This window comes from Oncorhynchus gorbuscha, linkage group LG04 (assembly GCF_021184085.1).
Source record: "Oncorhynchus gorbuscha isolate QuinsamMale2020 ecotype Even-year linkage group LG04, OgorEven_v1.0, whole genome shotgun sequence".
Lineage (NCBI taxonomy): Eukaryota > Metazoa > Chordata > Actinopteri > Salmoniformes > Salmonidae > Oncorhynchus > Oncorhynchus gorbuscha.
This window is the reverse complement of record NC_060176.1, coordinates 2,928,464-2,941,749: the sequence shown is the minus strand read 5'-3', so window position 1 is coordinate 2,941,749 and position 13,286 is coordinate 2,928,464. Positions and strand designations below refer to the sequence as shown.

At 45.0% G+C, this 13,286-nt stretch overlaps 1 protein-coding gene across 1 annotated transcript; it reads left to right on the top strand.

Moving 5' to 3' along the window:
• On the top strand, positions 1-6,174 carry bcl2l10 (BCL2 like 10). Its single transcript, XM_046345576.1, has 3 exons — positions 1-205; positions 2,013-2,483; positions 4,653-6,174. The coding sequence occupies exons 1-3, from the start codon at positions 149-151 to the stop codon at positions 4,773-4,775; spliced, it is 651 nt and encodes a 216-aa protein (XP_046201532.1). The 5' UTR covers positions 1-148; the 3' UTR covers positions 4,776-6,174.
• The last annotated feature ends 7,112 nt before the right edge of the window (positions 6,175-13,286 follow it).

The window sequence follows — 13,286 nt, the reverse complement described above, 5'->3', positions numbered from 1 at the left end:
GATGATGATATGGAGACGGGTAACGTTATTTCCATTACATCTGATTCTCTTCTAGCGGAACAATACCATTCAGGGAAATGCCATTTTTGTGACGTTGCTTAGTGAGTATAAAGTCTGGCGAGAGACTGGTGAGGCGGAAATACGGTTGATGACAGCGATCCTCCTTCCGTCTGTACGTGGAGAAAGCAGTCTGATCGCTGGGAGGGTGAGCTTTTTGTTAACTTTTTCCTACCTAGAATATGCGATTTATTTTTCTTCAACTCGAACTATTCTTGGATAAGCGTGTCAAGCTTCGGTTTTACAGATTGAGTGAATGGATCGATGCGGTTTGAGCCACTGATGTTGTTCGCTGCCTTGGTTTCTCTGGTCCTTTGTGTCAATCAGTACTACACTAGTTAGCTTTCAGCTGCTAGCCAGAAATGTCTAACGTTCGCGAGAAGCCCTGCTTACTCATATCCAAACCATGACTGGTTATCTATTTTCCAATGTTGATGTTGACAAGAAAATGTAAAACAATCCAATCACTTAACGTTAGCTGGATAGCTAATTTAGCTAGCTAGATTGCGGTGTGTGTGACTTGCCTTCGATTTGACAGTCAAGCTAGCAAGTACAAATATGTCAATGTTCAAGTGAATTCAGTTTTCTTTATACGGTACTGTAGCTAGCTAACGTATTAGCTCTAGCTACAGCCCTTGTTTCTTTCATGCCACGTCCTGAATTAATCCAGACTTCAAGGGCTCTTAAATTAGTTGTGACTGGCTTGCTCACATAGCCAGTTATTTAGCTAGCTAGTTACAAAGCTACCGAGCCAACTGTTCTATTTACAGATTAGTTCAAGCTTGCTATGTGGTCTATGCAGCTCATTGGGAAACGTAGCTTTGCTTTCAGTTTTGAGTACAAGCCTCGTCTTGGTATTGCTGTGAGAAATGAACTGCATGTGATAATGTATTGATAGTGTTTCCTCTATAGTCTAGCCCCTGCAGTGTGGGCTGTGAGAAAAATGAACTGCACAGAGGATGTCACCTCTGTTGGGATGTGAGAAATGAACTGCATGTGATAATGTATTGATATGTTGTTTCCTCTATAGTCTAGCCCCTGCAGTGTGGGCTGTGAGAAATGAACTGCATGTGATAATGTATTGATAGAAAGAAGTGTGGGCTGTGAGAAATGAACTGCATGTGATAATGTATTGATAGTGTTTCCTCTATAGTCTAGCCCCTGCAGTGTGGGCTGTGAGAAATGAACTGCATGTGATAATGTATTGAATGTTTCCCTATAGTCTAGCCCCTGCAGTGTGGGCTGTGAGAAATACTGCATGTGATAATGTATTGATAGTGTTTCCTCTATAGTCTAGCCCCTGCAGTGTGGGCTGTGAGAAATGAACTGCATGTGATAATGTATTGATAGTGTTTCTGTGAGAAATGAACTCTATAGTCTAGCCCCTGCAGTGTGGGCTGTGATAAGAAATGAACTGCATGTGATAATGTATTGATAGTGTTTCCTCTATAGTCTAGCCCCTGCAGTGTGGGCTGTGAGAAATGAACTGCATGTGATAATGTATTGATAGTGTTTCCTCTATAGTCTAGCCCCTGCAGTGTGGGCTGTGAGAAATGAACTGCATGTGATAATGTATTGATAGTGTTTCCTCTATAGTCTAGCCCCTGCAGTGTGGGCTGTGAGAAATGAACTGCATGTGATAATGTATTGATAGTGTTTCCTCTATAGTCTAGCCCCTGCAGTGTGGGCTGTGAGAAATTAACTGCATGTGATAATGTATTGATAGTGTTTCCTGTATTTATCATGTCGTGCTGCCTGTGGAAAAAACTGTAGCAGTGTTTCCTCTATAGTCTAGCCCCTGCAGTGTGGGCTGTGAGAAATTAACTGCATGTGATAATGTAATGATAGTGTTTCCTGTATTTATCATGTCGTGCTGCCTGTGGAAAAAACTGTAGCAGAGGCCCTTTCTGATATACTGGCTATAGATAATGTATTAACTGTATGTCTTCCTGTAGACCATGTCATGCGGGCTGTGGAAAGAAACCCTGGCAATAGCAGAGGACTACCTGTCTGTCTGCAGTATTATCCCTGCCAGTGGGTCCCAGAAAGCCCCGCCTGGTCCTCCTCCCAGCGACTCGGCTGCAGCCATGCGGCGCCAGGCCCGGGACATGGAGGCCAAGCACCGGGCCCGCTTCCATGCCCTGGCACACAGCTTCCTGTGCCAATGCGGGCCGGACCCCTGCGCCTGTCTGAGGAGGGTGATGGAGGAGCTGGTGGGAGATGGACAGATGAACTGGGGGAGGGTGGTCTCTCTGTTCACCTTCACTGGTGTGCTGGTGAGAGAACTACAGGGAGAGGACACAGACCAGGGGCTGGGTAATGGCATGGAGCTGGGGGGGAAGGAGAGCTGCAGGGCACTGGCGGAGACCATAGCAGACTACCTAGGAGAGGAGAAGAGTGACTGGATGCTGGAGAACAAAGGCTGGGTAGGTTTGAGCAGTAAGCATCACACACATGCGCTTATGGACACATATGCACACACACACACAGGATCATTGACTAAGCTGGTGGGAATTAGAGATGGGAATCTGGGCTAATATCAGCAGCACTAGTTCTCTGTCAAGCTAAGAGAAACAGTTGGACAATGACACCTTCTATTGTCAATAATGTCTGTTTCAGACACCTTGTGGCTTCTTGCCATGTGGCTGCTGTGTTTGTACTACCAACACAATGTTCAGGTCTAATCCAGAAATGACTGCTTAAAACACAGGATTTTTGTGGTACAAGAAATATGACAATATTGGGGGCCAGTTTCCCGGACACAGATTAAGTCTAGGGGCGGAAGGTAGCGTAGTGGTTAAGAACGTTGGGCCAGTAACGGGAAGGTCGCTGGTTTGAATCCCAGAGACAACTAGGTGAAAAATCTGTCAATGTCCCCTCGAGCAAGGCACTTAACCTTAATTCCTCCTGTAAATCGCTCTGGATAAGAGCGTCTACTAAATAACTTAAATTACTGTAAAAGTGTCAATGTAGTTCTGTATTGAAGAGCGATGGAGATTAATTCCCATTTGAAAATTGTGTCTGGGGGAACTGGCCCTAAATTTGCCTTTTTTAAATCTTTTTTTGACCCCTTTTCTCCCCAATTTCGTGGTATCCAATTGTCTCATCGCTACAACTCCCGTACGGCTCGGGAGAGACGAAGGTGGAAAGTCATGCGTCCTTCGATACACAACACAACCAAGCCGCACTGCTTCTTAACACAGCGCGCATCCAACCTGGAAGCCAGCCGCACCAATGTGTCGGAGGAAACACCGTGCACCTGCCGACCTTGGTTAGCGCGCACTGTGCCCGGCCCGCCACAGGAGTCGCTAGTGCGCGATGAGACAAGGATATGCCTACCGGCCAAGCCCTCCCTAACCCGGACGACACTAGGCCAATTGTTTGTCGCCCCACGGACCTCCCGGTCGCAACCGGTGACAGAGCCTGGGCATGAACCCAGAGTCTCTGGTGTGACAGCTGGCGCTGCAGTACAGCGCCCTTAACCGCTGCGCCACCCGGGAGGCCACCAAATTTGCCTTTTTAATGCTTATTAGAAATGGGTGTTTGACTTGTAATGTGTTACATGTCAGTAGGCTGTTGTGTCACAGTAGATTTATAAATGCATATCTCTTCAGTCAATACACTCAATACAGAGTGATTTTACTGTGGTGTGGACTATAAACCCCGGTTGTCTGAGCGGTCAAAGATCTACCTGTCACTTTAAAGAGGGTTTGTACAAGGTCAACACAGCCAGTATAGTCATATAAAGTGGATCAGGGGTAGTGGGGTTACTGGGGTACTCCAAAACAACATAGGACTGTAGTGCTGGGGTAGCAACAACACAGCTGCAGCTCAATTTGTTGACTGCTTTTGTGAATTAACCCCCCCCCCCCCCCCCCTCTCTAGCCAGCTGGTCCCAACAGCCGTATGTACTGTCTCTAACGTAACAGTCTAGTGACCTCCAAGCACACAACTATCGTTAATACTCAAAAACTAGTCTGGATTAGTACAACAAATAGACTGATGAACACAACCAGCTGGGTCTGGATCAGAACAACAAAGACTGATGAACACAACCAGCTGGGTCTGGATCAGAACAACAAATAGACTGATGAACACAACCAGCTGGGTCTGGATCACAACAACAAATAGACTGATGAACACAACCAGCTGGGTCTGGATCACAACAACAAATAGACTGATGAACACAACCAGCTGGGTCTGGATCACAACAACAAATAGACTGATGAACACAACCAGCTGGATCAGAACAACAAATAGACTGATGAACACAACCAGCTGAGTCTGGATCAGAACAACAAATAGACTGATGAACACAACCAGCTGGGTCTGGATCAGACCAACATAGACTGATGAACACAACCACATTTTGAGATTTGTCTTACTAATCACGACACAGGTCTGTTATAGCAGGGACTGTCCGCAGACAGTTGTCTCTCGGTCTGAAAAAACGAGAGGAAATGGGGCTTTTTGAGCAGTATTGAACTAAGTTACTTAACTTCCTTATTTTGATCTCTAGCCTGGTCCTTTGATACACCATCGTGACCTGAATAAGTGTTCAATAAAATATATCGATCTAATCCTCTCTCTTCTAGGAGGGCTTCTGTAAGTTCTTCCACACAGCAAGAGAGGTGAACCAGGACTCGTCCATGAAGACTGCCCTGTTTGCTGCTGCTGGCGTGGGCATCGCAGGGTTAACCTTCCTCCTGGTCCGCTAACACACAGCACAAGCCCTACTGCATCATCAGTCTCATTTCAAAGTGATGGCCGTGTGGTAGGTCCTCAATGGGTTAAATGGTGTCACAACAGGGGCAAAACACTGTCTTGAAAATGAGGGGTGGGGGGAGAGACTAAGTTGGGGCCAAAATATCTTTTTTTTGAATAGTGGATGGGACATGTCCCCCTTCACCCCCTGGTGAGTTACGCCCATGTGTCACACTGAAGCAGGATTCCATTACATGGTTTAGTTTCATTCATCAACTGAATGTTTCCACATCTTTCAGTCTGCAGTAATACCTTAAACTATTACCAACTCTATGATTCAGTCATACCTGTACCACAACAAACTAAAGGCCTTCTGAAATGATGGAATATGTGAATATTATTAGTTTGCATATCTTTCCGCTGTTATGTTATTAAACTCTAGTATTTAGTCAAAGCGAGCGCACAGGGGACCACATGTTGTGTTGACCACAACTGGACTACTATGGTTGGTTGCATTCTGTTTGACCGTGCAGCTACAAAGATGACCATTTAGATGTGGATGGCTGCTTCTCAAATGGGGACTTCATCCCTATATCAGGGCTATTCAAATCCAGGCCTGACGTTCTGAAGTAGTCCTGCTTTTCTGTTCTGCCTGATCATTAATGGCACCCAACTGGTGTCTCAGGTCTAAAGCCATTCCTGGTAAGAGGGGAGGAATGAAAATCAACTGTGGAACTGGCTTGTTGGTCCAGATTTCAATATCCTTGACCTATATAGAAATGGGGTGGCATTTGGGGACAAACCCCATCATTTTGTCCACTGCTTGGTGTCCTGACTTGTTTTTATGAATGTCCCTCTTGCCTTTCTACTTCAAGTAATGTGTGTGTGTGGCAAGAATATTTTTTAGTGTAATAAACATACATTAATATATTATATTTATATGAAATAAAAATGTTAAGTTGCCATCTTTGCATTTTGCCCCTTGGCAGATTTCATTGTTATTTTGTAGTTTTTTAAAACCTTTTTCTCTCTCGTCATGTTAGACATCCATTTCTGGTTTATAAAACAGGGTTCTTCTACTCCAGGCCCGGAGGTCCACATTACTGCTCGATTCTTTTCTACCTGCTAATTGATTGGCCGGCCAGAGACTCTGAGATGATGAAAACCAGAAGTGCTCAGGTCCTCCAGGCCTGTAGTTAAATATCCTTGGTCTGTCTGTGTAGGTTTCTATCTGTGTCTGAGATGGTATGTAATGTTTTTCAGTGCTTTACAGACAGTGGTGCTACAGTGTGAGATGATCTTAAGCATGTCTGCTTCAGACCAATTGACTAGACATGGTCTGCATTGCAAATGCACCCTGTTCCCTATAGTGTGTTATTTATGTCTTTTTCTAAATAAAAAGTTTGTCATGGAGTTCCAGTAGTGTCTTTTGTTAAAGGTGAGTGTGAGAGACTGCAGGATGCTGAAGACACTGGGAGTCCTTTTGGTTTCACTTTGCCTTCAGAACTCTTTCTGACTTCTTGTTACGGTCACAGAAGTGTTTATCAGCCTACACACTACCCCTCATCTCCCCATCATGGTCTTGCAGGCCTCAGGCCTCAGGCTCCACATCTTGTCTCTTCTCTTCTTAGAATAAAAGCGCTGACTTGTATCCTGTTACACAACTGCAGCTACTGCTTTTCTAGATGCAACTAATGGTACTTTAGTCACCGTCACATACAAAGCTGTGGTTACTGCTATTCTCTACACAGCCACCGCAAGCCTTCTAAGAAAACAGCCATTGCTGTGAGAAACACAACTTTGTCTTTCACGGAGTCACATTTGTCTCAATAGTTTTTGCTAAATGTATTTCTGGTGAATTGGAAATCCAGTGTTTTCTCCTAGCCAGAGAATTCAGTCCTACGCTCGGTGACGCTACAGCAATGAGACGTGTCTGTCAGTGAGGGGGCGGGATTAGACCAGGGCCGTAAACATTCGGTCTTATCCTTGTCTACCAGGATGAGATGTACGGACAGAGACCGACACCTCTTAACTAATGGCACTTTAGTCACCATCACATACAAAGCTGTGGTTACTGCTGTTCTCTACATGTAGCCACAGCAAACCTTCTAGGACGCTGCAGTTGTATCTTGTTACACAAGTCAGCACTTTCTATTCTGAGAAGTGTATCGGGGAGACGAGATGTGGAGCATGAGGCCTGCCCCATCAAGATGAGATCAGATAGTGACTGAGACTGTTATTCAAGAGTCACTATCTCATCTTGATGATCGCTACTAGTTTCCGTTATGCCAGCTTTTAACGGTTTTGGCTTTCCATCTGATATACACTTTTATCATGTTTATTCTCACACACACACCCCTGAGCCATGGGAAGAGCAGTACTATCTGCTGCTTCTCCAATCTGTTTATACTATCAGCACTCTCTTGCTGACCCACACTGTACACACAAGCCTTGCTCTCTGACTAGCCGGCACTCACCCCAAGCAAATGAGTTTGACCCCCTTTCCCTGCTTCCCATACAATGTCTCCCTGCCCCAGAGTAGATTTCTGGCTAAGAGTGACTGTTTAATGTCACCAAAAGTCTCTGGGATGGAGGAGGGGAGACGGAGTGAGTGATGGAGGTAAGCGTGTATAGCATTGTATATCTGAACCATCAAAGGGTCTTTATAGCCCTCGACTTCTCAAGCCCTCAGAACATGAAACACTGAGACTGACCTGATTTCCTACCATAGAACACATACAACATACTGTGAGCTGAGCTGATGTTGTCAATGTGTGACTGTTATATCCTGTTGACATGTTTTCTCCCAGTCGACTAACAGCAGCCCGTCACTGCTGTGGTTCATCATGGGGAACTGGCTAACATGTTAATACCCAGTTATTATCACTAGTTCTATTGACACTGGCTGTTTAGATTATGGATTATAGAGATTACTGATGAAGGGGGACATCCTTACTGGCTCCCAGATGGGACTCTTGGGACTGAATCTCAAAAACAAGCAAAGCGGGAGGGGGAATTGGTGAGAGACCAGGATGGAGAGGTAGCGAGTCAGAAGTCTGGGGGTTTGAGCAACATGTTAAACTCTCTGACCTCAATGACCTTAAACACCCAGTAGAATGATCAATGACCTTAAACACTCAGTAGAATGATCACTGACCTTAGACACCCAGCAGAATGATCACTGACCTTAGACACCCAGCAGAATGATCATTGACCTTAGACACCCAGTAGAATGATCACTGACCTTAGACACCCAGCAGAATGATCACTGACCTTAGACACCCAGCAGAATGATCACTGACCTTAGACACCCAGCAGAATGATCACTGACCTTAGACACCCAGCAGAATGATCACTGACCTTAGACACCCAGCAGACTAGAGAGGGGACAGTGAATAATATCTATAGACTGGAGAGGGGACAATGAATGATATCTATAGACTGGAGAGGGGACAGTGAATGATATCTATAGACTGGAGAGGGGACAGTGAATGATATCTATAGACTGGAGAGGGGACAGTGAATGATGTCTATAGACGAGAGGGGACAGTGAATGATATCCATAGACTGGAGAGGGGACAGTGAATGAGGTCTATAGACTGGAGAGGGGACAGTGAATGATGTCTATAGACGAGAGGGGACAGTGAATTATATCTATAGACTGGAGGGGGGACAGTGAATGATGTCTATAGACTGGACAGGGGACAGTGAATGATGTTCGCTCTAGACTGGACAGGGGACAGTGAATAATGTTCGCTCTAGACTGGACAGGGGACAGTGATTGTCACTAGGCATGTCATGTAATGTCACTAGCCACTAGACTGTGGACAGTGAATGTCACTAGGCATGTAAAGTGACTGTTCCACTGGATGTCATAAGGTGAATGCACCAATTTGTAAGTCGCTCTGGATAAGAGCGTCTGCTAAATGACTTAAATGTAAATGTAATGTAATGTCACTAGCCACTAGACTGTGGACAGGGAGTAGTGAATGTCACTAGACTGTGGACAGGGGACAGTGAATGTCACTAGACTGTGGACAGGGGACAGTGAATGTCACTAGACTGTGGACAGGGGACAGTGAATGTCACTAGACTGTGGACAGGGGACAGTGAATGTCACTAGACTGTGGACAGGGGACAGTGAATGTCACTAGACTGTGGACAGGGGACCAGTGAATGTCACTAGACTGTGGACAGGGGACAGTGAATGTCACTAGACTGTGGACAGGGGACAGTGAATGTCACTAGACTGTGGACAGGGGACAGTGAATGTCACTAGACTGTGGACAGGGGACAGTGAATGTCACTAGACTGTGGACAGGGGACAGTGAATGTCACTAGACTGTGGACAGGGGACAGTGAATGTCACTAGACTGTGGACAGGGGACAGTGAATGTCACTAGACTGTGGACAGGGGACAGTGAATGTCACTAGACTGTGGACAGGGGACAGTGAATGTCACTAGACTGTGGACAGGGGACAGTGAATGTCACTAGACTGTGGACAGGGGACAGTGAATGTCACTAGACTGTGGACAGGGGACAGTGAATGTCACTAGACTGTGGACAGGAGACAGTGAATGTCACTAGACTGTGGACAGGGGACAGTGAATGTCACTAGACTGTTGACAGGGGACAGTGAATGTCACTAGACTGTGGACAGGGGACAGTGAATGTCACTAGACTGTGGACAAGGAGTAGTGAAAGTCACTAGACTGTGGACAGGGGACCGTGAATGTCACTAGACTGTGGACAGGGGACCGTGAATGTCACTAGACTGTGGACAGGGGAGTGAGTGAATGTCACTAGACTGTGGACAGTGAATGTCACTAGACTGTGGACAGGGGACAGTGAATGTCACTAGACTGTGGACAGGGGACAGTGAATGTCACTAGACTGTGGACAGGGGACAGTGAATGTCACTAGACTGTGGACAGGGGACAGTGAATGTCACTAGACTGTGGACAGGGGACAGTGAATGTCACTAGACTGTGGACAGGGGACAGTGAATGTCACTAGACTGTGGACAGGGGACAGTGAATGTCACTAGACTGTGGACAGGGGACAGTGAATGTCACTAGACTGTGGACAGGGGGGATGTCACTAGACTGTGAATGTCACTAGACTGTGGACAGGGGACAGTGAATGTCACTAGACTGTGGACAGGGGACAGTGAATGTCACTAGACTGTGGACAGGGGACAGTGAATGTCACTAGACTGTGGACAGGGGACAGTGAATGTCACTAGACTGTGGACAGGGGACAGTGAATGTCACTAGACTGTGGACAGGGGACCGTGAATGTCACTAGACTGTGGACAGGGGACAGTGAATGTCACTAGACTGTGGACAGGGGACAGTGAATGTCACTAGACTGTGGACAGGGGACAGTTAATGTCACTAGACTGTGGACAGGGGACAGTGAATGTCACTAGACTGTGGACAGGGGACATGGGACAGTGAATGTCACTAGACTGTGGACAGGGGACAGTGAATGTCACTAGACTGTGGACAGGGGACAGTGAATGTCACTAGACTGTGGACAGGGGACAGTGAATGTCACTAGACTGTGGACAGGGGACAGTGAATGTCACTAGACTGTGGACAGGGGACAGTGAATGTCACTAGACTGTGCACAGGGGACAGTGAATGTCACTAGACTGTGCACAGGGGACAGTGAATGTCACTAGACTGTGGACAGGGGACAGTGAATGTCACTAGACTGTGGACAGGGGACAGTGAATGTCACTAGACTGTGGACAGGGGACAGTGAATGTCACTAGACTGTGGACAGGGGACAGTGAATGATGTTTTCTTCCCTTGGACTTACTTCTTTCTGGGTTTTGTGCTGTGAGTTATACATCTGCTCTTACAGTAGCTGTGTTACATGGGGCAGGTGGGTGTGTACAGTGGGGCAAAAAAAGTATTTAGTCAGCCACCAATTGCGCAAGTTCTCCCACTTAAAAAGATGAGAGTCCTGTAATTTTCATCATAGGTACACTTCAACTATGACAGACAAAATGAGAAAAAAAATCCAGAAAATCACATTGTAGGATTTTTTTATGAATTTATTTGCAAATTATGGTGGAAAATAAGTATTTAGTCACCTACAAACAAACAAGATTTCTGGCTCTCACAGACCTATAACTTCTTCTTTAAGAGGCTCCTCTGTCCTCCACTCGTTACCTGTATTAATGGCACCTGTTTGAACTTGTTATCAGTATAAAAGACACATGTCCACAACCTCAAACAGTAACACTCCAAACTCCACTATGGCCAAGACCAAAGAGCTGTCAAAGGACACCATAAACAAAATTGTAGACCTGCACCAGGCTGGGAAGACTGAATCTGCAATAGGTAAGCAGCTTGGTTTGAAGAAATCAACTGTGGGAGCAATTATTAGGAAATGGAAGACATACAAGACCACTGATAATCTCCCTTGATCTGGGGCTCCACGCAAGATCTTACCCCGTGGGGTCAAAATGATCACAAGAACGTTGAGGAAAAATCCCAGAACCACCTAGTGAATGACCTGTAGAGAGCTGGGACCAAAGTAACAAAGCCTACCATCAGTAACACACTATGCCGCTAGGGACTCAAATCCTGCAGTGCCAGACGTGTCCCCCTGCTTAAGCAAGTCCATGTCCAGGCCCGTCTGAAGTTTGCTAGAAAGCATTTGGATGATCCAGAAGAAGATTGGGAGAATGTCATATGGTCAGATGAAACCAAAATATAACTTTTTGGTAAAAACTCATCTCATTGTGTTTGGAGGACAAAGAATGCTGAGTTGCATCCAAAGAACACCATACCTACTGTGAAGCATGGGGGTGGAAACATCATGCTTTGGGGCTGTTTTTCTGCAAAGGGACCAGGAAGACTAATCCGTGTAAAGGAAAGAATGAATGAGGCCATGTATCGTGAGATTTTGAGTGAAAACCTCCTTCCATCAGCAAGGGCATTGAAGATGAAACGTGGCTGGGTCTTTCAGCATGACAATGATCCCAAACACACTGCCCGGGCAACGAAGGAGTGGCTTCGTAAGAAGCATTCCAAGGTCCTGGAGTGGCCTAGCCAGTCTCCAGATCTCAACCCCATAGAAAATCTTTGGAGGAAGTTGAAAGTCCGTGTTGCCCGGCAACAGCCCCAAAACATCACTGCTCTAGAGGAGATCTGGATGGAGGAATGGGACAAAATACCAGCAACAGTGTGTGAAAACCTTGTGTAGACTTACAGAAAATGTTTGACCTCTGTCATTGCCAACAAAGGGTATATAACAAAGTATTGAGATAAACTTTTGTTATTGACCAAATACTTATTTTCCACCATCATTTGCAAATAAATTCATTAAAAATCCTACAGTGTGATTTTCTGGAGAAAAAAAATCTAATTTTGTCTGTCATAGTTGAAGTGTACCTATGATAAAAATTACAGGCCTCATATTTTTAAGTGGGAGAACTTGCACAATTGGTGGCTGACTAAATACTTTTTTGCCCTACTGAATATGTGTTCGTAATGTTGGTTTTGGTTTTAAATATACTTAAGTATCAAATTAAATTGCTATAATATACTTAAGTATCAAAATAATTTTAAATTCCTTATATTAAACAAACAGCACACTCAACACTCGGACATAATTTACAAACAAAGCATTTGTGTTTAGTGAGTCCGCCAGATCAGATGAAGTAGGGATGAACAGGGATTTTTTATCTTGCGTGAATTTGACCAGTTTCCTGTCCTGCCTGCTAAGCATTAAAAAAGTGATAATGTATGGGGTAAAAAGTAAATTATTTTCTTTAGGAATGTAGTGAAGTAAAAGAAGTCAAAAATAGAAATAGTAAAGAAGTACAGATACCCCAAGTAAACTATTTAAGTAAACATAATTTAAAGTACTACTTAAGTACTTTACACCACTGCTGGCACTGTTGTCACTGTGTAATAGCAGTAGGATGTTGATTTGTGTATAGAGCAGATATATCCCTCTCTGATCATTCAGAACCTGGTGGGATAGAGAGAGAAAGGAGAAAAAGAGCGAAAGATTGGTAGATGAGGATCTGGACAGGAAGTCTGCAGTAGATTGGTGCTCTGATCTCAGGCGGTATGAGATTGTATCTGTTCGTTGTGCACGCACTACTGTCACCTGGTAGGCCAGTCTGTGATGCTGCTGGAGTGTGTGGATGTTACCTGGTAAAGTGCAGTGTGTGTGTGTGTGCCCTGCTCCCCTATAACCTTCCCAACACACAATCTATACCAACGGATTAATTTAATTTATTTGATCATTTAAAAATACACGTACAACTGCAGAGATCTATATTGAGTAGAATATAAATCTAAATGCTAGTCTAAATAATATCCCTGTCTGTATCATGAAAGAAAAACATAGGAATAACATAACAGTATAAACCAGACAGGATGAGAGTATTTTCCTTAAATCACAGACCGTTGAAATTACTCTAGGGGCTCCCTGGTGTCACAGCGGTCTAAGGTACTGCATCTCAGTGCAAGAGGCAACACTACAGACCCTGGTTAG